The sequence below is a fragment of the Labrus mixtus genome, chromosome 20 (assembly GCF_963584025.1).
Source record: "Labrus mixtus chromosome 20, fLabMix1.1, whole genome shotgun sequence".
Lineage (NCBI taxonomy): Eukaryota > Metazoa > Chordata > Actinopteri > Labriformes > Labridae > Labrus > Labrus mixtus.
The window spans coordinates 10,207,183-10,235,016 of NC_083631.1; the positions used below are offsets into that span (position 1 = coordinate 10,207,183).

At 46.6% G+C, this 27,834-nt stretch overlaps 2 protein-coding genes across 5 annotated transcripts in view; both read right to left on the reverse strand.

The window, feature by feature from the left end:
* Positions 1 to 1,945: 1,945 nt before the first annotated feature.
* On the reverse strand, positions 1,946 to 22,763 carry abcc1 (ATP binding cassette subfamily C member 1 (ABCC1 blood group)). Of its 2 annotated transcripts, none has more exons than XM_061065695.1 (31): positions 22,525 to 22,763; positions 19,122 to 19,298; positions 18,553 to 18,681; positions 18,210 to 18,347; positions 17,842 to 17,967; positions 17,657 to 17,718; positions 17,224 to 17,355; positions 16,837 to 17,070; positions 15,887 to 16,064; positions 15,560 to 15,721; positions 15,274 to 15,366; positions 14,948 to 15,151; positions 14,560 to 14,706; positions 14,396 to 14,483; positions 13,960 to 14,029; positions 13,507 to 13,633; positions 13,254 to 13,430; positions 12,162 to 12,329; positions 11,889 to 12,063; positions 11,699 to 11,759; positions 11,302 to 11,422; positions 10,893 to 11,100; positions 10,439 to 10,749; positions 5,149 to 5,348; positions 4,771 to 4,897; positions 4,588 to 4,689; positions 4,362 to 4,508; positions 4,120 to 4,278; positions 3,811 to 3,977; positions 2,879 to 3,073; positions 1,946 to 2,775 (listed from the first exon to the last, which is right to left on the reverse strand). In XM_061065695.1, exons 1-31 carry the CDS (start codon positions 22,570 to 22,572, stop codon positions 2,667 to 2,669), a joined length of 4,542 nt encoding a protein of 1,513 aa, XP_060921678.1. In that variant the 5' UTR covers positions 22,573 to 22,763; the 3' UTR covers positions 1,946 to 2,666. The 2 variants fall into 2 exon arrangements, with proteins under 2 accessions (XP_060921678.1, XP_060921677.1); XM_061065694.1 differs by having other exon boundaries at positions 11,302 to 11,425.
* Positions 22,764 to 24,818: 2,055 nt separating this feature from the next.
* The window catches only part of LOC132954679 (secreted acidic protein 1A), a 5,912-nt gene continuing 2,896 nt past the window's right edge, over positions 24,819 to 27,834 (reverse strand). For 2 of the 3 annotated variants that reach the window (XM_061027302.1, XM_061027301.1), the window contains exons 2-6: positions 26,355 to 26,396; positions 26,175 to 26,243; positions 25,864 to 25,915; positions 25,090 to 25,126; positions 24,819 to 25,005 (exon numbers count right to left, since the gene is read on the reverse strand). In XM_061027302.1, the coding sequence (XP_060883285.1) occupies positions 24,966 to 25,005; positions 25,090 to 25,126; positions 25,864 to 25,915; positions 26,175 to 26,243; positions 26,355 to 26,396 (240 nt within the window). In that variant the 3' untranslated portion in view covers positions 24,819 to 24,965. Of the gene's footprint in view, positions 25,006 to 25,089; positions 25,127 to 25,863; positions 25,916 to 26,174; positions 26,244 to 26,354; positions 26,453 to 27,834 lie in introns of all 3 variants that reach the window. The other variant, XM_061027303.1, reaches the window with a different exon arrangement.

Consider the following 27,834-nt stretch of genomic DNA (forward strand, 5'->3'; position numbering starts at 1 on the left):
CTCGACGGCGCCCCCTTTGGATTTTTATGAATAGGTTTTTTTGCCTATATACATGATTTTTTTTTACATGTTAGAGCAGGCCGAGACCTACAAAAAAGTTAGTGGAAGTAATTGTCTAATTTCAACAGGAAGTCCGCTATGATTTTTTGAATGTCTAAAAAGTCCGTATTTTCACCGTTTACAGGGTACCTGTTTGAAAGCATCTGCTTGACAGCGTTTATCTGATCAATTCAAGTTTGGTGTCAAATGAAAGTAGACAAGTTGAAGAATAAAAGTTGTGCTCAAATCACGTTTTTCGCATCGCGCCAAAACAGTAAATGCTTATAACTCTACTATGCAGTGTTCAGTCATCACCAAAAAATTAATGCATGACAAAGAACCCACCCTGAACACATCCATGACTGAATTTTTTTAATTAGTCACAGCGCCACCTGTTGACAACAGGAGGTCACTCCGTCTGAGCACTGTTTCCTTTGCACTAGCCATTGCTACACAGTTGCTTGTATCTCCCTCAAAATCGCTGTTGACCATCCAAAGACCTTGACCATACGACCTTTACAAGCACAAAGTCCTGCGTGAAAAGCTGTTCCCTTACGGACGCGTTGTTCGCCATCAAACAGGAAGTAGCTTTTTCATGGACTTAACATAGTCGTACAGACCCGAAACTTCAAACTCCTGGTACTGAAGTTAAACATCTTATATCATTTAAGTAAGTGGGCGTGGCTTAATGCTACAGTGGCGCCCCCTACAATATTTCAAACATTCAGCCCTCGCAGCACGTTGAACCTACTATTCTGAATTTTACTATGCGTATCCATCTTGACAACACCTACAATAAACCCTCTTGCACCCATGCTCAAAATCCGACAGGAAGTCCACAAATCACATCGCCATGAAAACGGGAAGTGGCTGTATATACTATACATATACTTTGTCTGATCTGCCTCAAATTTCACATGTATGATCAGGGTTGGCCTCTGAACACATTAACATAACAATAGTCAACTTCAACCAAAGCGCTCCCTACTGCAAGGACTAAGTACTACCTCCCATATAAAATGTCACATTTTATTCAAATTTCACTTGAATCATCTCAGTACTGGCCTGATCACATCTAACCTAATACAATTGGGCCACTGATATAGCGCCCCATACTGGAAAGACACTGTACTACATCTCATATACTTTGTCTGATCTGCTCCAATTTTCGCATGTATAATCAGGGTTGGCCTCTGGACACAATCACAAAACAATAATAAAGTTTAACCATAGTGCCCCCTACTGCAAAGAATAAGTACTACATCCCATATACAATATCAGATTTTCAACAAATTTCACATGAACAATGTCAGTACTGGCCTGATCACATCTAACCTAATACAATTATTCCATTAACATAGCGCCCCCTACTGGAAAGAGGCAGTACTGCATCTCAGATACTTTGTCTGATCTACTTAAAATTTCACAAATATGATCTGGGTTGGCATCTGAACACACTGACATAATAGTCAACTTCAACCATAGCGCCCCCTACAGCAAAAAGTACTACATCCCATATACAATGCTCAATTTCCTCCAAATTTCATAGCTATTGTGACAGTGCCAGCCTGAACTGTTCTAAGTCAAAATTTTAGGTGATCTTCATTACATTGACTATTTCAACATGCCAGTACTACGACTTTTACACAAATCGAACTTCACGGCCTGCTGCTTAGCCACGTTAAGCTGCAGCTGCACTCCCGCGGTCGCGACACACCTTGACATGCACAGGGTGCGAGTGCCCTTCATCACTGCTTGTTATATTTGTAATGCTTTAACTATTTGACTTTATTGTTTTATACTTAAATATATTTTATTATTATTTGTGTGCATTCGTCTTCACTGCTTTTTACATGAACGGTGATGTATAAATAAATCTATATTGATATATTTATTACACAGTGGCTTAAATAGAAAACGGACTTTATTCTGAAAATATCTTTAATATTCACTTAAAATAAAAACAGTCACACAAAGCGATGCAGAGAAATAAGAAAAACACTTCTGTCAGAAACGTCTTCACAGACTCGAACATTGAGAACATAAAGCAGACGATGACGTCCTCATAGTGTACACTCAGTACCTTTAGACCTAAATAATCTGTCAAATTTAAAGCTGAACACACGCACAGTAATGAAATAATCCGAGCTGCGTTTAAAGGTCAGTTTGTGCGTTTTTTAGCATCTCATTTATGTGTCTGTGACATCATCAGTGTACCTGAATGATGGCGTTGAAAGATGCTCTCTGAGTCTCTCTAATATAAATCCATATATGTTTGGCACTATAAGATCTACACGCACGGCTCTGAGAGACACAATAAAAACTCAAGCAGATACAATCGTCCGTCAGATTAAAGTCTGAATTTGTCGGCTCCTCCGGCAGTAACAGGACGTGAACAACAGGAAACAGGAAGTAGATGATCTGGGCTGGCAGGACGGAGCAGATGGAGCGGGATAGATCCTGAGTTCTCTACAGTCAACAGGCGCTCATATCTGAACCGCCTGACCCCCCTCTCGGACTCCAGACCTCTCTGGTGGGGGGGGGGGGGTGGGGGGGGTGGGGGGGGGCAGAGGAGTTGGAGGGGGCTCAGAGGAGCAGCTGGACCAGGTGAGGACCTCTTTCTGCATTCAGACCAGCCCTGCGTCCTTGGCCATCTTGTAAAAAGCTCCTCTCTGAGCCGTGAGGACGGCGGGTGAGTCGAACTCTGCCATCTCTCCTTTCTCCAGAACCAGAACCCTGAGGGCATAGAACCAGATGAAGACTTCCTCGCAGGATAAAAGGTCAAATGATCCACGGTAAATCTGATTATGTATCATGGTATTAGCTGTGTGTAGTTCACCTGTTGTAGTCCATGATGGTGTTGAGGCGGTGGGCGATGGTCAGCACGGTGCAATCCTCAAACTGGGAGCGGATGGTGGACTGGATCAGGTTGTCTGTCTCCATGTCCACAGCCGCTGTGGCCTCGTCCAGGACCAGGATCTTCGTCTTCCTCAGGAGAGCTCGAGCTAAACACAGCAGCTGCCTCTGCCCAACACTGAACACACACACACACACACAGTAGAGCGAGAGGGAAAGAGAGAGAGGCAGGTTTAATCATCGAAACCACCACAAGACACTATCTCTTACATCAGCACAGTCCTTTAAAGGTCCAATCAGTGAAATGATAAAGGTACCTTACTATATGATCAGACATTAAGGAAACATGTTGAAGTGCTGGCTTCTCTGACAACAATGCAGCAGCCAGTATGTCCTCCTTCTAACTTTAGATTCTGGTCCTGAATGCTCTGGATTTGTTTGGACCAGAGAAGGTAGGCGCTTTTAAGGCACACCCCACACAGTCGTTTTGGACGCCCCTCGGTTTGTCAGATATGAGAGCAGTTATCAGGTCAAACCAACAGGTGTTGCAGCAATGGAAGCGGGTAAGAGAAGTGGTTCGGATAGAAGTGATTGTACCCGACCTAAAAAGCCTCTGCATGTTTCTAATAAGCTCCACGAGCAGAAACGTGCTCAAACTAGGATCAATATTGGAGATGCTTTTGAAAAATGGAGAGAGGTTAGAACACAGAAAGGTTTACAGACCGATGCAGAGCTGGATCAACACTGAAGCTTCAGTGTCCACCACATGGCAACCTGTGTGAGTATCGAAGAGGGGAGAGGAGGGGGAGAGACAGCTCTCTACAATGTTTAGAATTTAGACTGCAGTACCCATTTTAAACACTAGGGGGCAGAGTTACATACTGCTCCTTTAACTATTTGCCTGATTGTCAGTACCTGAGGTTCTCTCCTCCCTCGCTGCACTCGTGGTTCAGTTTGTCGGGCAGCCCGGACACAAAGCTCTTCAGGTGAGAGAACTCCAGCGCTCTCCACACCTCCTCGTCAGAGTAACAGTCAAACGGGTCCAGGTTCATCCTCAGGGAGCCTGAAAACAGAACCGGGTCCTGAGGACAGACAGACAGGGGGGGGGACTCGCATTAGACACAGCTTTGTTTACTTCTTCTCTTGATTTCTGCCCTGACAGTCGCCTCCCCCTTCAGGTGCTGCAGACATGCTTGTGTGATATGTGGGTTTAAAAACACCGACCTGCGGGATGATGGTGATTCTGGACCGGAGCTCATGCAGACCCAGTTTAGAAACGTCCACGGCGTCGATGAAGATGTTTCCCTCTGCAGCCTCGATGATCCTGAACAGACCAAGCATCAGAGAAGACTTCCCCGCTCCAGTACGACCCACAATCCCCACCTGATGATGTCACAGCTGGGGTTAGAGGTCATGAGACAAACTGGTCGTCATGGTGATAAAGATGTCAGGGGTGTGAGCGGTACCTTCTCTCCTCCTTGGATGTCGATGCTGATGTTGCGGATGGCGGGCTCCAGGTCCGGTCTGTACCTCAGACTGAAGTCTCGGATCTGGATGCGGCCCTCAGTGGGCCAGCCTGCAGGGAGAGAGGACGAGTCCAGCTTCCACTCGGCCTGCAGGATGACATCACAAACACACATCACAGTCCTGTTTGTTTAACACACACACCTGGAGCTACAGGTGAACACGTACCTCTTTCTCCGTCTCGCTGTACTCCTTCACTCGCTCCACCGCCACGATGTTGGTCTCCACGTCAGACGACATCCTGACCAGCCAGGTGAGAGAGGCGGTCAGCTGAGAGGCAGAGGAGAGCCAGGTGAGAGAGGTCAGCAGGTGTCAGGTTACCATGATGTCACAGATCTCAGGTGTGTTTACCTGCAGGGCGTACGAGATGGACAGACCCATGATACCCGGACTCAGACTCTCTCTGGCGATGACGGCGAACAGAGCAGCAGACGACACGATAACGTTTCCTACAAACTCCAGACGGACCGCCAGCCACCTGCATACACACACACACAGAGACACACACACACGCACGCGCAAACACACACACACACAGAGACAGAGACACACACACAGAGACAGAGACACACACACAGAAACACACACACAGAGACACAGACACACACACACACACACACACACACACACAGACAGACAGACGGTTACAGAGATGCTGTGACACACGGCGTGCTCATAAAGAGGGACTGTGTTTAAAGGCTGTCAGAGTTGAGGAACGCCGCGTCCCACCTGTTGGCCACGATGCTGGGGTAGTACGCCTTCTGATTGTGGTCGACTCGCTGGTCGCTCTCACGTATGAAGCGCTCCTGTTCACCGAACGCCCTGATGACCGAGGTCCCCAGCAGAGTCTCGTTAAAGTGCGTGTAGATCGGCGAGCGGCTGACCGACTCCAGACGCTTCAGCTGGCGAGACGACGCCACGTAGAACCTCTGCACACGAGAGAGGGAGAGAGAGATAGAGAGAGAGAGATAGAGAGAGGGGGAGAGAGGGATATTGATTGATTTTTAAACAGACTTTTATTTATCAGTCTGTTTACTGTTCAACAATAATATACATTCCTGAAATTCACAAATGACATTAACAAAATAAACAGATTTTACATCAGCACATGTCCATAAACTAACTGATCATGCTCTACAGAGCACAGCACACTGTCATAAGCCCACACTGACTGGAAAGTCTCCAGGTCCTGATTTGCTCTGTAAAAACTGAAGTCCAAAAACAACCTGGATTTTAACATTTTTACAAACAACAGCTTCACATCAACAACATCGTCTGGCTCCTCCACCTTCCTCCTCCTACTCACGTACACAGCCAACTTAGCCTGACCAAGGACAAAGTTTATCAGCTGACATTTGTGTTTCTGTTGTCGAGTGTATTTAAAACCACAAATAAAAACCTGCTTAGTAAAAAACTCTAAACTAAAAACCTTCTCCAGAAGATCAAACAGAGGTTTCAGCCGACTGCACTCTAAAAAACAGTGAAACACCGTCTCCCTGTGCACACAGAAAGGACACTGATCAACAACATTCACATTAAGAACAGAGATAAAAGAGTTCACAGCAATGATTCCATGCAGGATTCTCCACTGGAGGTCTGCATGTCTCTTACACAAGGGGGGTTTGTATAAAGACTCCCAGGAGGGTTTAAACTCAGGAGCTAGCCCCAAATAAGTCCTCCAGGGTGTGTCACTGCGTCCGTTCAGTGTCTTTTTATTCACAGTCTTTACAATCAGTTTGTAAAATGTCTTTCCTGCAGCGTTGGCCAGTAGAGGACCAGAACAGTCCTTCAGGTCTGCAGACAGTTAGCTCAGGAAACGGGTCAGTTTGGTCAGGCAGCAGAGAACCGTCCCCATAGTCCGACATCAGAGACATCTCTTGTCCTGTCAGCTGATGTCGCCAGTGATTCAGCAGCTGATCAACGACTCTGGTCGACCTCACCCCCAGACCAGCAGCACAGTCCAGCTGAGGTCCGGTCAGCTCCACCACCTGCTCCAGAGTGGAAATCCTGGCACTGCAGAACTTTCCGGACAGGCTCGGTCCAGCCCAGTCAGGAAGATGAAATGTCCTCCAAACAGTACAGGCTCTTTAAGCAGCCAGTACAAAGAGTGGGAGTGTCCCTGTCTCTGCCTGTTCACCAGACTCCACACGTTAAAAACACTTCGATAAAATCCAGTGACAGAGGAAATGTTCACTTTCTTTAAATCCATTAAAAACAGAGACGAGCTCAGCCCCAGTTCTCCAAACCGCTGTAGAAGACAGCAGGCCAGCGGTCTCCAGACCAGGTCTGCAGTCCCAGTGAGCAGTCTCTGGAGGAACTGCAGGCGGAGAGTAGCCCCCCTGCTGGCCAGGTGAACTAATCTATGTCCTACACGTAGGACAGGAAGAGGGAGGAAGAGCACACTCTGAGGAATCCAGTCTGTGCCACAGGGCAGAGGAAACAAGATTATTGGCCACAAGTACACAACCTTTAGAAGACATCTTTGGCAACAGCCACCTCCATTTATCAAGACGTCCTTTTACTTTTTCTAACACACCCTCCCAGTTTTTACGAACAAATGTTTCATTCCCCAAAAACACTCCCAAATATTTAAGACCTCCTGACTTCCAAAAGAGGCCTCCAGGCAGACTGAGCCGACCCCTCAGCTTCTCTCCCACCATCACTGCTTCACTTTTCAGCCAGTTCACTTTGGCAGAAGATATCGACCCAAACAAATTCACAGTCTCTTTTAAAACATTGATATCTCTCTGCTGTTAACAAACACAATCACATCATCAGCATGTGCTGACAATTTAAAACGAACACCAGAGAGACCTGACCTCAGTCTGTGAAGCAGGGGTTCAATGGCTAAGGAATATAACATTCCAGATAAAGAGCAGCCCTGCCTCACCCCCCTCTGTACACTAAAAGGAGCACTCAGGCCTCCATTGATCTTTAGCACACTCACAATGTCACGGTACAAAACCTGGCTCTTAGCTAAGGAACGTGGGTTGAACCCAAAGACGGTTAGAGTCTGCCATAGATACTGGTGTTCAACCCGATCAAAAGCCTTTTCCTGGTCTCGTGAAATCAGACCAGTGTCTACAGCCAATGAACCAGAGACTTCCAAAACATGCCGAATGAGAGTGATGTTATCACTGATGAGCCTGCTGGGCACACAGTAGGTCTGGTCTGTGTGGATGATCGACCCCATCACCTGCCTTAGCCTGGATGCCAGGACCTTAGACAGGATTTTGTAGTCCGTACAAAGTAATGATACTGGTCTCCAGTTCTTTAAATCCTGAAGGTCGCCTTTCTTTGGCAGCAGAGTGATGACTGCTCTCCTGCAGCTCAGAGGCAGAAGACCCCTCTCCAAACTGTCTCTTAAAACCTCCAGGAGATCCTCTCCCAGCACACACCAAAACACTTTATAAAAGTCAACAGGAAGGCCATCAATACCTGGAGCTTTTCCATTCTGCAGACTCATGACAGCAGAGTAGAGTTCAGACAGAGACAGCTTGGCCTCAAGCTCTGTGTTGTCTTCAGCGCTGACTTGACGAAGACCAGTGTGGAAGGACTCACACACCTCTGGACGATCAACGAACTCGCTCATATACAGATCCTTATAAAAACCAGCTGCATGTTTTCTGATCCCAGCAGAATCTGAGATCGATTGTCCACTGCTGGATCGTAAAGAGTGAAAGATCTTCTTCGGTCCCCTTTTCTTCTCCAGACCAAAAAAGAACTGCGACGGAGCATCCATCTGGGTGACATCCAGGAACCCAGACCTGACCAGAGCCCCCTGTGCTCTAACGCCCAGCAGGTTGGCTAAAGCCGACTTCTTAGATTTTAGGGAAGCTAAATGTCCCTGATTTCCTGTGGCATCAACTAAACCCTGTAGTTCTACCACTTCAATCTCTAGATCTCTCAAAGATCTGGTAATGTCCCTGGTGACATTGCGAGTGTACTGCTGACACAACTGTTTAATCTGACTTTTTCCAAAGTCCCACCGCTGCTGAATGGTTTTAAAATCAGACTTTAGCTGTCTGTGAGTGACCCAAAAGTACTCCAGTGCAGACTTAAAAGCTTTATCGTGCAGCAGTGTGGTGTTAAAATGCCAATACACACTTTGAAGTCTGACATTCTTAATAAAAACAGAACAATAAACGAGACAGTGATCAGTGAAGCCTACAGGAACAATAAGACACTCTTTAAAAACATTCATGTTGTGTTTAAAACAATAAAAGCGATCCAACCTGGCCAGAGATAAAACATTGTCTTTAGAGTGACTCCCTATGTACTGTCTGTGTGTGTGGTGTAAACTCCTCCACACATCCAGCAGCTCGTGTGTTTCTAAAAACTGTCTCAGTCTGTGTGAGGAGGCACTGTGAGGCTTGGTGGTTTCTATCTAAACCTGGGTTTGCTGTGCAGTAAAAATTCAATGACCTCCTCTACTTCACACGAAGCAGGCAGAAAGCCTCTAGAAAAAATAAAGCCGACTCCTCCACTACAGGTGGACTTATGGCTGAGGATCACCTCTCCAGGCCACTCCTTCCTCCACTGACTGTCGTTCTCAGAGTCACTGTGTGACTCTTGAAACATTAAAATATCTAACTTTTTTTAACTCCATAAGTTGAAATAGTGCAGCTCTTTTTGCATTATCTCTCGCTCCATTTAAATTGAAGGTGCCAATTTTAAATTCACACATCGAGAGATAGGAGTTTAAAAAAGAAACAAGATAAATACACAACAAGAGGAAAGAGATGAGACACAGTCTAAACATCATCATCGCTGATTTGTGCTTTCACTTTCACGATCAGTTTTCTGAGATGATAGATCTCTTGATCGGTGAGGCCTTCGTCACCAAAAGCAATGGAGCTCTTAGTTAAAGGCCGAGCTGAACTTAAAAAACACTTCAGGTCTGGAAAGAAATCCTCTAAATTCAGCAGCCTGAGGCCCTTGGTGTCCTGTAGAAACTGTCCTGTGTAAGTTACTGGACCTTCTTCTTGTGTGGACATGAGCTCACTGTCACTCTCTGCTCTTACTGCTCCTGCCTTTCTGTCCTTCTTCACTGATTTGGCACTGCCCTGAATGCTTTCGCTCTTCAACATAATCAACACACACACACACACACACTATTATTACTTTCCTGACTTACCTCCTGACTTTCACTGATCAAACTTTTTTCTTTCTCACTTAAATCACATTCAGTTATCTCTTTTTCTTTGTCTCCCTGTTTACTGTTCTTTACCTGGCCCTCATCACTGACCACTGCCAGCTCTTCCACATCAGACACTTTACTTTTCTGAGGCCCAGCAGCAGTTCTGTCTGAGAGAACTCCGCTAGGACCCGCTACAGCGGCCTCAGCTCTGCCGAGCTCGAGCGGTACCGCGTCTGCAGCCGCAGCCGGCCCGGGGGTCACAGCGGCCGCCGTGACCTCAGCAGCCGTTGCTGCCTGAGCATTTCCCCACACATGAAATTTTTTTTCCGGGCAAGAGCGGCTTAAATGTCTCTCTACACCACACCCAAAACACTTCATGGTCGCTGATGTTGCGAACACCATGTAATTAAAACCATGCGGGAGGCAGACCTCACGCTGCCGTAACCCACCACCTCTCCAACCGCTAAACTAGCCTCCTCCACCGAGCAGCTGACAGCCGGCACCAACGGCGTGTCAGCTTCTCAAAGTCCAGCTCCATGTCTACGACGGGCATGCTGCCCAGCCGAGCTGGTAGACAAACACCTAAACAACAACAACAAACTACTAAACACTAACTATCTTAACGAAACAAAGAAAAATAACACACAAACATTCAAAAGTTTGAAACTCACGACGAAGCTCACGCTGCCACACTCCTTCCACTCACTCAACATCCACTCAAAGAGAGAGAGAGAGAGAGAGAGAGAAAGAGAGAGGGAGAGAGGGAGAGAGCGAGGGAGAGAGAGAGAGAGAGAGGGAGAGAGGGAGAGAGAGCGAGAGAGCGAGACGTGGTTAACCACGAGATCTAACCACGTGACCTTCTGAAGCAGAAACACCGACCTGCACAAAGAAGTAGAGCAGGCCGAGCACGGGGATGATGATGGCGACCAGCGGCGTGGCGATGAGGATGATGACACACGAGCCGACCACGTTGAACATGGAGCCCATGAACATCTTGATGATGCTCGGGATCACGGAGTCGATCGTGTCCATCTCTTTGGCAAAGCGGTTCACCAGGTTCCCGCTTGGCGTGCGCTCAAAGAACGACATGGGCGAGCGCAGGACGTCGTAGAGCATCGACTGATGGAGGCAGCGGGACGCCAGGATGCCCCCGACGGACATGGAGAGGGAGTACCCGAACACGGCCACACCTGAAACAGGACGGGGCGGCGGGGGGGGGTTAGTGTTGAGAAGGCGCTCAGGTGTGTTCATAAAGTCACCTGTGTGGTTTTCTATAGTTTAAAGTTGATGTAGATCATAACAGTTAGACTCCCCCCCCCTCCCCCCTCCTCACCCTGGGACAGTCCCAGCGCCCCGTACACTCCCAGTCTCATCCGTCTGTTGGGCTGCGTGCCGTTGACCACAGGGTCGTCTGTCCACAGACTGAGCCAATAGTTAGAGAAGAGAGAGACGAGGTGATGAGCGAGGAAGAGGAGCAGACTGATGAAGGACAGGAGCACACCTATCGCTCTCAGGTACGACCAGAAGACAGACAGCTTCACCTGGAGGAGGAGGAGGAGGAGGAGAAAGAGGAAGAGGAGGAGGAGAAAGAGGAAGAGGAGGAGGAGGGGAGGAGGAGAAGGAGGAGGGGTTTAGGATCAAAAATGTGATGAAGAGTTCTCAACAGATTTTTTCTGAAGTTCACAGGAAGGAGGAATCTGACCGACAGGAAGTTGTAATCAGCTGTTGATGTTTGAACTCACCCGTCCTGTGCTCGCCTTGTCCGCCTCCGTCAGCTTCCCCACATCAGGGTTTTTACTCTTTTTGTCCGTCAGCTGATCGACTTTTTCTGTCTGATTGGACGAAATGCTGACAGCCGGACTGCTGCTAACACACACACACACACACACACACACACACACACACACACACACACACACACACACACACACACACACACACACACACACACACACACACACACACACACACACACACACACACACACACACACACACACACACACACACACACACACACACACACACACACACACACACACACACACACACACACACAGAGACACACACACAGAGACACACACACGTTGTTGTTGATGTATAAAAGTTCATCGTGTGTTTCTATTGGTTGTTCACTCACCCCATCAGAGTCGTCACACTGCCGTTCTCCAGACCTTTAGCTTCACTCTTAGGGGCGGAGTCTGCAGGTGAGAAATAAACACACAACGTAAACATATAATAAATGACAGGTGTGACGGCCGCTGGCTGTGTTGTTGCAGGTAGATGTGGGTGGAGTCAGGAGCAGAGTGATGAGAGAGGAGGAGTCTCACCGGCGCTGTCGGCGTGTTCTCCAGACGAGTACGTCCTCTGGAACTCGGCGAACGCTCCGTCTCTGTCCATGAGCTGCTGGTAGGATCCCATCTCTGTGATCTGACCCTCCACCAAGACCAGGATCAGGTCTACCTGAGGCAGGTAACTCAGGCCATGTGTGACCAGCACACGAGTCTACACACACAGACACACACACACACACACAGACACACACAGTGTGAGTTGATGACACACAGTAAACGTCTCGATGGCGCTCTGCAGGTGTTACTCACCTTGTCCTTCAGGAGTCCCTGCGGGCCGATCACCTGCTCAAAGATATGTTTTCCTACGTGAGCATCGACGGCGGACAGCGGGTCGTCCAGCAGGTAGACCGCACGGTCACAATACACGGAGCGGGCCAGACTCACCCTCTGCTTCTGACCGCCCGACAGATTCACCCCCTGAGAGAGAGAGAGAATTAGAAACCCAAAAAATACATAGATTAGAATGCTATAGTTTACTGGACAGGGAATTCAAATTAGCCCAATATTTAAGAGAAATAAAAGAACCTCTTAAAAGACAAACAGTGACTAAATACAGGCTCAGTGATCACACACTGGCTGTAGAAACTGGTTAGAGAGATCTCAGAGAGTGTGTGTGCACTGTGGAACAGGACAGGTGGAAACTGAACTTCATTTCCTCACTAGCTGCCCCACATGTAAAGACATTAGAGACACCTTCTTTCCCAGATTTATTGATCAAATCCCCGGCTTTCCTTCCCTCCCTAAAGAGGAACAGATGAGAATCACTCTGGGAGAAGAGAGCTCCACTGTAGAGATATCAGCAGAATATGTGTCTGCATGTCATCGAGTGAGAGAGGGTTCCATGTAAGTTATTTATATTCAAGGTTTGTCACAATACATGTCTGGTCACAACATAAGACATGTTTACTCATCTGTAAATCATTTTCATTACTCTTTTATGTAATTGTATTTTTCCTCATTGTTTAATTTCATATGTAAATGATTATAATGTGTATTGTATATTTTGCTTTGGCAACATGTTTAACCCAAACGTCATGCAACAGAGAGAGAGAGAAAGAGAGGGAGGGGGAGAGAGAGAGAGAGAGAGAGAGAAAGAGAGGGAGGGAGAGAGAGAGACAGAGAGGGAGGGAGAGAGAGAGAGAGAAAGAGAGGGAGGGAGAGAGAGAGAGACAGAGAGGGAGGGAGAGAGAGAGAGAGAAAGAGAGGGAGGGAGAGAGAGAGAGGGAGACAGAGAGAGAGAGAGAGAGAGAGAGAGAGACAGAGAGGGAGGGAGAGAGAGAGAGAGACAGAGAGCAAGAGAGAGAGAGAGTGTGTAGATCATCAGTGAGGTCAGTCTGTTACCTTCTCTCCGATCTCAGTCTCGTCTCCTGCAGGAAGGATCTCGAGGTCGGGCTGGAGCGCGCACGCCTCCACCACCTGCTGGTACCACGCCTCCCTCTTATCCTGACCGAACACGATGTTCTCTCTCAGGGTCGAGTTCTGGATCCACGCCTGCTGGGGGACGTACGCCACCGAGCCCTGCAGGGACACACGAGTCTGTCAGGGTGTGTGTGTGTGTGTGTGTGTGTGTGTGTGTGTGTGAGCAAGCAGCCACCTTCACAGACACTCTTCCTTCCAGTTTGTCCATCTCTCCCAGCAGAGCGGAGAGGAGAGAGGACTTTCCGGACCCCACGTGTCCCACCACTGCCACCAGAGAGCATTCTGGGATGCAGAGGTTCAGCCTGCAGACACAGAGAGTGGAGAGTCTTTAAACAGTAACCATCTGTTTTCACACTGATCAACACATCTGCTCCTAACACTTCATGACCTCCTCTCCACTCTGAGGTGAACCGGCCTGACCTATCAGAGATCAGTGTGAGCCGTCCTGACCTATCAGAGATCAGTGTGAGCCGTCCTGACCTATCAGAGATCAGTGTGAGCCGTCCTGACCTATCAGAGATCAGTGTGAGTCGTCCTGACCCATCAGAGATCAGTGTGAACTGTCCTGACCTATCAGAGATCAGTGTGAGCCGACCTGCTTTGAAGGTCCACATAGTGACAAACATACTTTTTGAGTGTTGGTGACTCAGATCGGGACCAGCTGAAGACGGCGTCCTCCATGGAGATGCTGTTTGGAGCTGAGAGGAGAGAGAGAGAGTGACAGAAAGAGAGAGGAGAGAGAGAGAGAGACAGAGAGAGACAGAGAGAGAGACAGAGAGGGAGGGAGAGCGAGAGAGAGAGAGACAGAGAGAGAGAGAGAGAGTGACAGAGAGAGAGAGGAGAGAGAGAGAGAGAGACAGTGACAGAGAGAGAGAGAGACAGTGACAGAGAGAGAGTGACAGAGAGAGAGAGTGACAGAGAGAGAGAGAGACAGAGAGAGGAGAGAGAGACAGTGACAGAGAGAGAGAGAGAGAGAGAGAGAGTGACAGAGAGAAAGTGACGTGTTAAACTGAACTACCGCTCCACACTTATTTAATGAAAACACAGGAAGACGTCAGACTCACAGTTTGTCAGCGCTTTGTGCTCCACGCTGTCCTCCTGCAGCTCCTCATGAGACAGAAACACCCGCAGACGCTTCAGAGACACGCTGGCCTGCAGACGAGAGAGAAGGGAGAAAATGACCCAAAGGAGCAGCAGGGGGCGCCAGACCTGAACACAGACACCTCACCTGCACCATGCTGCTGATGACCATGGGCAGCATGTTGAGAGGAAAACGCAGGATGTTGAAGAGCGCCAGAGACACAAAGGCTTTCTGAGCGTCGAGCACGTTGTGTTCATCGCTCAGCACGTACACGGTGAACGTGGAGAGCGCCACCTGCAGACGGAGAGAGATCCAACAGGTTAATAACACGTCCAACATGCAGGTAGTAAATCAGCTGTCCAATGGATGCATCGGAGTCGTCTGGATCCTCTGATGTCAGGACGATATGAGAAATAAACAGTCTCTGTGTGTGTGTGTGTGTGTGTGTGTGTGTGTGTGTGTGTGTGTGTGTGTGTGTGTGTGTGTGTGTGTGTGTGTGTGTGTGTGTGTGTGTGTGTGTGTGTGGGGGACTCACCAGGAAAGGTGCACAGACCCAGGTGAAGGTGGACATGGCGCCCAGGTAGGCGGCCTTCTTCAGCACCTTCAGCTCGCTCTCTCTGATCTCGGACACTTTGTCTTTAAATGCGAGCTCCCAGGCGTAAAGCTTCAACACCTTGATACCGTTCAGCATCTCGTTCATCAGCTTAATGCGGTTATCTTTACTCTTCATCTGAGCCACCTGTAACACACACACACACAGACACACACACAGACACACACTAGACTCAGTACAAACCGGATCCACCTGAGCAGTGTAAGTGAACCTGGTCGTGTAAGTAGAGGGGGGTGTAGGAGTCCTACCTGGTACGTTTTGGTTTTCATGGCGATGACGGCGTTAACAGGAACCATCAGAACCATCACAGCCACGCCTGCCAGCACGGACGGACCCAGGTTCTGACAGAACACAGAAACACAACTAGAACAAGATGGTGGACACCTGCTGCATCAACAGTCCACTTTCCATCCTGCAGTGTTTTCCTCCCTCCTTCCCTCCCTCACTTCTTTCCCTCCTCCCTCACCAAGTGTTTTTTCATTTTGACCTCTGCATGAAGCTGAACCTCAGACTGTATCTGACCTCTGACCTCACCTGCCAAAGGAAGTAGAGCGCCAGCACCACCTGCAGGGGCGCCGACCAGATCATGTTAATGTAGGTGATGAGGTCCATGAAGCGCTGAGCGTCCACTGACATCAGGTTCACGATCTCTCCCACCGTGGACGTACGACGAGCCGCGCTGCTGATGACCAGAGCCTGACGCACACACAGGGTTACACGCATACACGGGGGGGTTGCCATGGTAACAAACAGGTGTCCTCATTTTTACTAGAGTCATGTTAAAAAGTCATTCTGACAACCTTTATTAAGATATAATGATATTATGATATTTTGCCTTTAATAAAAGCAGAAGATCTGTACCTTCCTGTAGACGGCACCGATGATGGCGGTGCGCAGACGCATGCCCGACACAAAGCAGACATGGAAATACCTCTGCAGGATGAGCGACTGCACGCAGGTGCAGAAGAAGAGCAGAGCCGTGTAGAAGAAGCCCTGCCAGGAGGGGGCGCTGGAGTCATTTACAAAGCGGATCAGAAGCCTGGAGAGGAAAGAAGTTTTTATTTAAACTGCAGCTCAGACCTGTGTGTGTGTGTGTAGACCGAGTGAGCTGGCTGACGCTGCCTCACCAGACGAGAAGGAGAGAAGATCTCACTGACAGTAAAACTAGAACAATAGTTAAAGTTACTTTAAGATACGTGTTTTTAAGATATGCATTTGACAAAAGTAACTATTTGAAGATGTTCATTCTGAAGTAGCTAAGCTCCGCCCCCTCATCATGTCTTTCTATGTTAAAATTGATTCTGCGACAGCCACATATTGATGTCCCAGTCTCCACATATACACACACACAGACACAGTCAGACACAGACACAGTCAGACACACACACACACAGTCAGACACACGCACGCACGCACGCACACACACAGTCAGACACACGCACGCACGCACGCACACACACAGTCAGACACACACGCACACGCCTCTCCTCTGTAATATAATGTATATTTCTTTCTGGAGGTCATGTAGCTTCAGATTCAGCCGGGTATCTCAGAGAAAGTTTAAAGAACAAAGATATGTGACCTCCATAACAAGCTGCAAACACAAAGGTATTCATCTTCTCTATCACACAGGTGCAGCAGCTTCATAGGACAATAATCCAAGTCATAAATTAGAATGACCAGATGACAGCCTCCTCCGTCCAATCAGGAGGCGCCGTTCATACCTTTCCTTTATGAACTCAAACCCAGAAACAGATCCACATCAGTGGTTCAGTCTGTAATCCTGTTACAGGGTCTCTGAGGATCCTCACCGCAGGATCTCGGGCCCCACGAACATGAGGATGTCCTGGATGATCTTGTAGAGGCAGGAGATGAGGAAGTAGGGGCCAAAGGTGAGGCACAAGGCCCAGAAGAGGGACGGCTCCTTGGCTTTCTGAGGGTTCTTGACGAGCAGGATTTCAGACTCCTCCACAGCTCGGCCCTCTTTGCTCTCTGAGCGAGGAGCTCGTTTAGGAGAGTACACCATGTTCTGCTCCGTCCTGACACTAGAGAGAGGAGACTGTTAACGAGCAGTTCACAGAAAACCTCTCTGGGGATTTGAATTCAGCATTATGTGGAGTTAGAACAGGTCGGCCAATCAACACAGACCAAAGCTCCTCTCTGTTTCTCTGTCTCACTGATCCACCACACCCCCTCACCTTTTCACCTTCTGGCACTCGTTGTTCCAGCGACCCACAAGCTGGGGAACGACTCGGTGTGAGCGGTCCTCGAGGTTCAGGGACCACAGGTCCTTCTCCTCCAGGGGGCGCCGGAAGCCCGTCATCATCATCCTGAAGAAGGCAACGAAAAGAGAACACAGTCAGAAAACACAGCAGGTAAGAACTCCTGAACAGGTGTCGACTCAGGTAGATACAGAAGGTGCTTCATCAAATCACCAACTGTAGCCCAGCCAAGTCGTCGACCTGCCGAGTCGTCGACCTGTTAGCAACTCGACTCCGTTATCTCTCCAATAAATGAAGAAGAGATCAGAAACAGTGCATGTTGGTACTTCTGTTACCACGCAGACAAACAGCATCACAGCCTCAGTTTCAGCTTGAGCACATCACACATCAGAGTTTCAGGTGAGCTCACCTGGTGATCCACCAGAAGGTGATCCTGGAGAGGAAGGACGCTCCGGGCTCAGGACACGGGTTCTGAACATAAACAGAGACAAAGACAGAGCTGAAACAACAGGTGCATCGTCCACCTGTGTGAGACGCTCTGTGTCTGTGAGAGCATCAGGTAGGTGACAGGTGTTCAGCGTGAGGACGGCTCACCTGGTCTTTGACGGCCTGAGAGAAGAGGGGCGGCTGGTCGGACAGAGCAGACAGGACCAGAGCCAGCAGCAGCAGGGCATAGTAGATGTAGAAGGTGGAGAACCTCCACACACTCACTGACGACAGCTGCAGGTAAAAACACACGGGAGGTTTAGGACAGAGAACACACAGGTGTGGTGCTTCATCTCTAATACAGACGGGTTTCTGAGGGGTCAGAAGACGAGAACAGAACTCTACAATCCTCCGCTCTCAGCGTTTAGAAAGTGAAGATCTGTGATTAAGACCACAGAGATGATATCAGTTTGAAATCAAAGTGTTGACATCCAGGTGAGATAACAGAGCCGTGCAGGTGTGAGGGGGACTCTGACCTGGTCCAGGGCCTGCAGGATCTTAGACCTGAAGGTGATGGAGGCACACAGCAGAGCCAGCAGCCAGAAGATCAGCATCACGCCGGACGACTGGACTCCTTTCATCCGCTCGTACTGGATCAGGAAGGTGGCCAACAGCTGGAATACACACACACACACACACACACACACACACCTGAGAACACACCCACCTGCTGTCTTCTGTAGTTATAAGAGACAGGTGGTGAAACAGGTTGTTCTAGTCTGACCCGACTGATGTTTAAAGTTTACAAAGCATGCTCATGAAATGTCTCTTCATCACATCTAACCAACAGGACGCAAGGGGTTAAAGGTGAACTCTGACCATGGTGAGGCCCAGCACGGTCGGGCTCACAAGGAGGACCGGAGGAGGGACGCTGCTGCCGTGATTTCTTTCCCAGAAAGAATAAAAGACGTCTGACCAGCAGGTGATCCACAGCAGGAGGCCGACCGCCTGCACACACACAAACACACAAACACTTTCAGGATCAACGTGCAGCGAGAGTCCAACACGTCTACTGTGATCTGCAGGTCAGAAAGAAGAAAACTGAAATGAATAATAAAAACCTCTAGTTCATAAGACCGGACCTGACGTCAGCATCAGTTTCAATATGTGTGAGTGTGAGGGGAGACGTCAGGGAACGAGAGGTCTGACCTTATAGCTTCAGATAAAAGCTCCTCCCACTTTAAAGCCCAGTAACAAACTGAGCGCGCTCCCTGAGAGACGAGACACCATCCAGTACAAACCCTGAAATATTAGAAAGACCACCACCACCTACTGGAAGAACGTTCTCTCTGAAAGGAGTTCATGATTTGTTCATAAAGTTAAAAACATCAGAGCGCTCTGAAGGACCAATCAGACGCTCAGAAGAGGCGGCGGGTCGCATCACTCACAGTCTTGGCCTTGTTGAGGTGACTCATGCAGATGTATCCCCGGTCGTGGCTGCGCAGGTAGAGCAGGTAGACGGGTGCGGACATCCAGAGGTAGAGACATGGCAGCCACAGCAGCACCGTGTTCTGGAAGCACGCTGTCAGGTCAGGGTTACTCGTGTTCCACGTACGGTTCCAGTCCTGATGGAGAGAGAGAGACAGACAACATGTTACCTGAACAGGATCTCTGCCTTTGAGCTGCAGTGATGCTTTCAGCCACTAGGGGCAGCAGTGAGCAGGTCGAGGCTAACAGGTCAAAGGTCACAGTCAGAAAGACGTTTTTACTAACGTGGAGCTGAAGAGAGGAGGAGGACTCGTCTGTGTCGTCAGAAACATTTCATCTGAATATATTAAAACACTAAAGTACACGACTGAGCAAACAGCTATTTGACGTCTGGGGTCATCAGTTTAGTGAGGTCAACGAGAGGTCACGAGCCTCCAAAGGTCGAAGAGCACAGAGTCTGAAATGTGAATCTTTGGCCCTTTCCAAATATCCACAGTTCAGTATGCAGTACTTTTCAGTAGGGAGTTTCAGTAGACTGAACTCTTGTGGTCATTCACTGGTCATTTTTTGAGTCCACCTCAGTAGACTGAACATTTCAGCATGGATACTAACTTCCTGGTTTTATGCAGTATGGATCTTTCAGGAAATTAATTGTATTTTACCCACAATGCTGTGCGACATTAAACGTAAATCGCCACGTCCGCCTCCAAAACAAAACAAACGAGCGTGGATTAATTGAATACATTTTTAATCTAGAGTTAAAGTCCCGACTGAAATCACTACTTTTAATTAACAACAGAAAATACAACAAATGTATGAATTATTATAAAACCTTTCCCCCTCTATTTAAATAATGATTTCACTATTTAAATGTGTCTTCATTGGTTTATTTTATATTCTGTATATTACTGTCTTTCATTTGTACTTTCCTGTATGTACTTGTTATGGGTTGTGTTGTCTGTGTGTGTCTCCCCTCCTTCTCTGAGTTCCTGGACAGGTTGGTGCTCCGCCCATCTCTGGGGGAGACTGATGGAGAAGTGGAATCACCTGTGTATGCATGCCGCCGATGAATAAAAGGCACTGGCTGCAGGGGGAAGAAAGAGAGTCATATCCGTGTGCTGGGACGCAGGCTGCTGGAGTGCCAGATCGTCTCCGTTGCAGTTGTTCTAAATTTGTGTACCCTTTGTGGGTGCACCTAAAGCTGGTCATTGCTTGTGTGTTTCCTGTACAATTAAATACAGCGATTATTATTTTTGAACCCGAACTCTGGTCTCCACCTTGATTCCGGGTAAATATAAATTTGTTGTTCCCCGCATCCCCTAGAACTACGGGGAACGTAACAGTACTGTATGTTATTTAGTTATTGAATCTGCCTTTTACTTGGTTTACATTGTGATATTGTTTTTTGTTTACCTGACTGTATATGAGCATTACTCTTCTTGAATAAAGCTAAACAAAAAAAATTAAAAAACGGGTGGATGCGGCCAATTCGGGTAACATAAATGACGTCACTTCCTTACTGAATGAATCAGAAGAAGTAGGAACAAATATCTGCCTACTGTGTGTGCATACTGAATAGTAGGTACTAACAGTATGCAGCACGGATAGTAGGTACTGTCTACTGTCTACTGACAGATTGAAGAGGTACTTGGAAATTCGGATACAGCCAGAGACTTCTCCTAAGTTTGAGTTGAGATCTGTTTGTAAAGTTCAAACTGATGAAGATAAGTTGAAGGTGGACTGAAGGGGGAGGAGCTACAGAAATGAACACTGAAGAGTCTGTTAGAATGAGGTCAAAGGTCACGGTGTGGTTATGTGTGACAGTTTCTCTGACTCCAAGTCGTGACTTGATAACAGCTCACACACACACACACACACACACACACACACACACACACACACACACACACACACACACACACACACACACACACACACACACACACACACACACACACACACACACACACACACACACACACACACACACACACACACACACACACACACACACACACACACACACACACACACACACACACACACACACACAATGAGGTTTCATGCATCAGCTGGTGGAGATAACGCTGACAACTCTATATCTTCTATTTCTATCTTGGCGTTAGCGCCCTGTTTCTCCACACTCCGTAACGTTAAAACACGAGAGGACGTGTCAATACCCAAGTGAGACCACGACGTGTGACATCGCACTTCCTCTAGACACGCCCCCTCCTGCCTCTAGACACGCCCCCTCTGGCCTCTCTGGCTCCGCCTCCGTACATTTCTTTTGTTATGTTTGGCTTGTTTTTGTTGTTCATTTCTCTAAACGCCTTCTGAAGGTTTGTGATGATGCTCTCCATCTTTTATTTCACTCTGATATTTATCTTTATATCAGGAGTAAATAATAAACCTGAACATGTGTATTCTATTCGATTTGAATCGATTATAATCGAATAGAATCGACTCTACATTAAACCTGTGTTTACAGAGATGACTTTAACCCAACAGCAGCAGCTCTGTTTGTGTGTGTGTATGGGGCGCCGATTGTAAAGTTGAGCACACTACAAATAACAACAACATTTCTCCACATTTAGCCCTAAAAAAAAAATCACTTTTTACTCACATTTAGAGAAATATTTGTGAACTTGGTACTTCCGGTGGGCAGTAGAGTGAATTTGCATATTAGCTAAATATTTAGAAATCGTTGCTAAATATTTAGTTTATATTCTATATATTTAGCTTTGATTATAAATATTTACAATCTTAGTTAAATATATAGGATCAAAGCTAAATATTTAGAATGTAAACTAAATGTTTAGAGTCTTAGCTAAATATTTAGAATCAGGACATGTATTTTTAACATTTATATATAACATTTAACATTTAGATAAAACATTCAACATTTAGATAGAATATTTAACATTTATATTTGCCAATTAAATTATCTTAAATTTTTATTCACAAAAGTAAATATGACAAAGTTCACAAATATTTCTCTAAATGTGAATAAAAAGTGATTTTTTTAGGGCTAAATGTGGAGAAATGTTGTTGTTATTTGTAGTGTGCGCAACTTTACAATCGGCGCCCCATATGTGTATGTGTGTGTGTGTGTGTGTGTGTGTGTGTGTGTGTGTGTGTGTGTGTGTGTGTGTGTGTGTGTGTGTGTGTGTGTGTGTGTGTGTGTGTGTGTGTGTGTGTGTGTGTGTGTGTGTGTATGTAACCATGTGTTTATGAAAACACCTCGGCGCGTGCCCAGCAGCGGTTAAGCCGGGCTGCAGTCACGGAGGACGTTTAACTCACCGGAGCTACCACGTTCACCGGAGGCTAATAACAACAAAGACCCGGGAAACGAGCCGAACTCACCCAGAACGGATCGGACCGGTCCAGACTGCAGAACTGTTCGAGCCCCATCCCGGTGCAGGTTCAGACCGGACGGGCGGAGACTGTTCGAGGCTCTGCTTTGGTTTTGTAACTGGATTGGAGGCAAAGCGGAAGGCTGCCTGCGTCTCTTCTTCTGTGGTGTTTAACATGTAAATATGAGGGGTGTTTACCGCCCCCTGCTGCCACAGAGAGGTAACAGCTCAAAGTCTGCTGCAGGGACCAAAGGTCCAATCAGTGAGATGTGTACTGAGTGAAATGATAAAGTGATCTTACTATATGATCAGACATTAAGGAAACATGTTAAAGTGCTGGTTGCTATGACAACAATGCAGCAGCCAGTATGTCCTCCTTCTAACTTTAGATTCTGATCCTGAATGCTCTGGATTTGTTTGGACCAGAGAAGGTAGGCGGTTTTAAGGCACCCCCCGACACACGGCCGTTTTGGACGCCCCTCGGTTTGCCAGATATGAGAGCAGTTATCAGGTCAACAGGTGTTGCAGCGATGGAAGCGGGCAAGAGAAGTGGTTCAGATAGAAGTGATTGTACCCGACCTAAAAAGCCTCTGCATGTTTCTAATAAGCTCCACGAGCAGAAACGTGCTCAAACTAGGATCAATATTGGAGATCCTTTTGAAAAATGGAGAGAGGTTAGAACGCAGAAAGGTTTACAGGGGGATGGAGAGAGACAGCTCTCTACAATGGATGCGTTCAAATTGTCCCTCCTATCTCCTTTCACTATCCACTTCACCTTAACCCCCAGGGAGATGTCATGAGGTTAAGGAAAGATGTTAGGAGAATTCATAAAGGACTTAGGGAAAGGCGATCTCGTTGCTCTGACAATCCGACCACATTTTCCACTAGGCGACGTCATTAAATGCGACGGGCCGGGGGAGGTTAATGACGTGGGTCCGCCGTGTTGAAACTACAATGTTCAGAAAATTGACTACTAAAAACGCATCTAAAAACTTTCCCCTGTGCCTTCTTACCAGTGAAATAATCCTGATTACCACAAGGTTGGGATTGAAATAAAAGCAATATAGACTACAAGTAACAAAAGTGAAACCATCACCTTCCTCTCCACTCATAAATCTAAATAAATATGATTGTATGAAATGAATTGTTACATTTATGAAAGATATACCCTACACATAATATTTTAAGCATACAAATGTACAACTGCACATAGCATTCTTAAGTGAATGAAATACGTTGAATAAAACATCATCTTGATAAAAATGTCTCTTATCTTTTTATCCCTTGATCTGTGTCACTTTACAATCATCATTCATTTCTGTGAACAGTCAGATGCGCGACTCGCTTTAAATGTTGCGGCCACAAGGAATTGTGGGGCGTCATATCTCATCTCCTTTGGTAAAGGATGGTCCAGTGTATCCTATGCTAAAGGAGGTTATAAAGGAAGCATTGACCCACCTTTCCTTAACTTTTAGAGAATTCAAACGGCTCTTATCATGCCACTTAAATGGTTCCGGGTCATTTCACTCAGTTAGGAACCTTCCTAAACAAAAATGACAATTCCAACGCACCCAATGTTTAGAATTTAGACTGCAGTACCCATTTTTTAACACTAGTGGGCAGAGTTACATATCACTCTTTGAGTTATTAGAAATAAATAAGTGTCATGAAATCGGCTCAGATTTTGTAATCCTGTTTAAATTTTGATCCGGATCATAACTGATGTGAGAACTTTAAATCTGGATTATCCTGATCCCTGCAGACGTCGACTCAGCTCATTACAAAGCTTATGATGTCATGGATATGATGTCAGAGTTACTGTTAGTGACAGAAGATGGACACATTTATCTCTTAAAGTGACTTTAAACAGTTTGAATGTGATGGTGACATTTGTTTAAGATTCTTCTGGATGGATGTGCTTGGTTGTGATTGGTCTTCATTGGTCTGATTCCTGCACGCCATGACTAATGTAGTTCTTAAAAAGGTCATCAGGTGTGAATCAGGTTCTGCAGGTCAAAGGTCACTTTATCATGTCCAGGTCCGCTCCGGTCTCCTCACCGCCGTGACTCATGTTTTTTAAATATTTTCACTGTTTGCATCCTTCTGAAAACACAATCAACCTGTGTGAATGATTAGCATAAAGGATGTGTTGGTAAATGTTTCTGTTGATCAAACGTCTTAAACAACAGCCAATGAGAGAACACATCCAGTCCTTGACCGTCGTCCTCCAGACGTGTTAATGTTTTATTAAACTGCTGACCCCGGCTTTAAAGCATTCCTCACATTTCAATAAAGACTCAGTGAAAACGTCTCCTCCTCTTTATTCAGCATCGTTGACTTCTCCGTTTACAACAGTACACAAATATATTAAGTTCTCCTTTCAGTCACTGTGAGCATAAATAACAATGAAACATATCATCTGGGCCACATGGTGGCCACATATTGTTGTGTTTAGTTGTCATCGTCGTCGTCAAAGACGTCGGCTACGGTCCTATGGAGGAGACACAAACAGAGGTCAGACGCTGCTGACCTTTAACCTTCAAACAATACTCAGGGCAGCGGGAAGCAGACTTACTTATAGATCGATCCGGTGACTTCGTCCAGAAAACCTCCTGAAGGAGAGAGAGAGAGATTAAAATGTTCGCAACACTTTAGATTATGACTTTCATTTGATCTGCTGCTGTTAAAAATAATCCTCCATGTTTGTCCAACACTTTCAGAGCTGGTTTAAAGGTCACATGTTCTCTAAAATCCTCTTCCCCATGTTCCTCTAGTCTGTCTACAAACCCCCCAATGATGAGAAAAGTCCATCCTCTCCGTCTTCTGCCTGCTCCACTTTTCAGAAAATGTGTGCTCAAACAGGCTGTTTGGAGAGTTTCCCTTCATGACATCACAAAGGGCAGTAGCCCCTCCCCCAGGTGGGTGACACTCCCACAGCTAGGTGTTTGTTCTGCTCTCTGAGTCTGCCTTCTCACTGTAAACAATAGGACATGGAGCGAGAAAGACCGAGACACCCGAGTCCTTCCAGAGAAGGGGCGTGGTCAGACACAGTTCATTTACATATTTAAAGGTACAGACACAGAAACAGCCTGTTCTGAGCAGGGCTGACATAGAGGGGTTTATAGACATGATCAAATACAGGATCAGAGTGGATTTAGAACAAGAAACTTCACACACATGTTTTGAGGAGCTCTGAGACTTATTTACACTGAAGAGGAGGAGGAGGATATGTGACCTTTAAACAGCTGTGATGGGCCCTCTGTTGACCCAGTGCAGGAGATTCTGTTCTCCTCATGAACATGCAAACTGTCCACACTCTGTAAAGTGGAGTGTTTGTGTGTTGACTCACCAGGCTTGCACACAGTTTGGCAAACTGGACACACGTGACAGAAATTGCACATCTGTGAAGCAGACAAAGAGTTTAACAGAAAGGTCAGGATGTAAAGCAGCTGTCACCTAAATGTTCCTGCAGATCGTACACCTCTAATGTTTGATGCATAGAGGCATAAGTCAGAAATACAACACAGTGAAGGTCTGAGGGTGCAAAGTGTGATGACGAGAATGTGTCTGATTTTATATTGTGACAGGTGTTGTCTTTACTCAGGTGTGTGCGCGTGTGTGTGTGTCTGTGTGTGTGTGTGTGTGTGTGTGTTTGCTCACCTTGCAGTCATCACAGTGTTCAGACTTGTCTCCCTCTTTACAAGGACACTTATCACAGCTGTCACAGTGCTGAGATAAAAACACAAAATGATGATTATTAACCTGAAGGATTATCAGGACAGACTCGTGCAGAGCGAAGCTGTTTCAGTCCGCACGTCTTCTCAAATCAGTCTAACTAACCTCGCAGAATTCACAGAGTGAGCACAGAGAGCCCTTATGATAACCATCATCATCATCATCATCGTCGTCATCGTCGTCATCATCGTCGTCGTCGTCATCTGTACATAACATAGATAACAGATATGTGACTTACAGCGTTGATAATTTGAGAAGTTAAGGATGCTTGCGTCCATATAAAAAACAAGAATATCTAACAAACTGCTGAAAACTGGAGCTAAACTTTATCGTACTGTAAATGTAGTATTTAGGGTTTTTTAAAGTGTATTTTTACCTGTAATGTGACAGAATCCATTAAAGCTTGAATTAAAGATTTGGCCATTAGATTCTAAGACTGCTCACATTAGCTGATAAATAAATATAGAGTATTAAATAAGTAAAAGGGGAAATTAAATTTACTAAACTCCTCCCCCTTACTGTAACTGTCCAATCACCAGCCTTAGCAACCATAACTATGTGCAGCAGGCAGTTCAGCTATCTTTGGTTTTTGTGAACACAGATAAATGGTGATGAACGGTGGTTAAACGGGGCTAAATGGTGGTTAAATGGTGGTAAACAGGAATAAACGGTGGTAAAAGAAACTGTGGTTTAATGGAGATGAATGGTGGTAAACAGTGGTTCAGTGGGCTAAACGGTGGTTAAACGGTGATAAACGGTGATAAACGGTGGTTAAACGGGGCTAAACGGTGATAAACGGTGGTTAAACGGTAATAAACGGTGGTTAAACGGTAATAAATGGTGCGTGGTAACGGCAGATGAACTTTGATAAACTGTGGTCAAGCGTTAGTAACAGTGAAAATATGGTGATTGCCAGTAACGTCACGTTAAAACAGACGTAAACAAAGACTCCACGGAAACGGTTCTGTGAGGCGTTCCACTGACCTCGGAAGTCGGAAGTCGGAGCTGGGAATGACGAAACAACTGAGTTAACTGCGTTCCAGTTGCAAGTCAGAAAAGCAACATGGCCGCCTCCAGGAGTACCTTTGTTTTGTCAGCTAACACCAGACGATAACAACAAACTACGTGATAGTTTCATGAAAACACCTCCACAGAGACCATCGGTCTGATTTAAATACACAAACAGACGACTGAGCTGCTAATAAACTCAACACTTACAGATTAAACATCCCTTTAGATGCACGTATAGCGGCCATGTTGGATCTGAACTCGGGCTACTTTTTTCACTCAGAGTTTCCGAGTCGTAATCATGACTTCAGGGTCATCCAGTCATCCAGTTGACACTTCCGTCTCTAAAAAACGCCAAAGTTACTGTTGATGCACGGAGCAGCCATGTTGGATTTGAACTCAGGCTACTGAAGGTTCTCCGAGTTTCCAAGTCGGAATTCCAATTCAGGCGGTGTTCCTGATGACATCATCAGACGAGCAACTCGAAATGTACGACTTCAGAGATCACATGGTACAAAGCTGGAGCAGAGGCGGGGCTTAAGACTTGTGACAAAGTGCTACACGGCGCCCGCCCGTC

Excerpts from the sequence above, each read along its gene's own strand:
- abcc1 (XM_061065694.1), bottom strand. The coding sequence starts at position 22,572 with ATGGGGCTCGAACAGTTCTGCAGTCTGGACCGGTCCGATCCGTTCTGG. Across the intron at positions 15,152-15,273 it reads TGAAAACCAAAACGTACCAG|GTGGCTCAGATGAAGAGTAA; the intron begins GTAGGACTCCTA and ends TGTGTGTTACAG. Across the intron at positions 4,690-4,770 it reads CCATCTCGTACGCCCTGCAG|CTGACCGCCTCTCTCACCTG; the intron begins GTAAACACACCT and ends TCTGCCTCTCAG.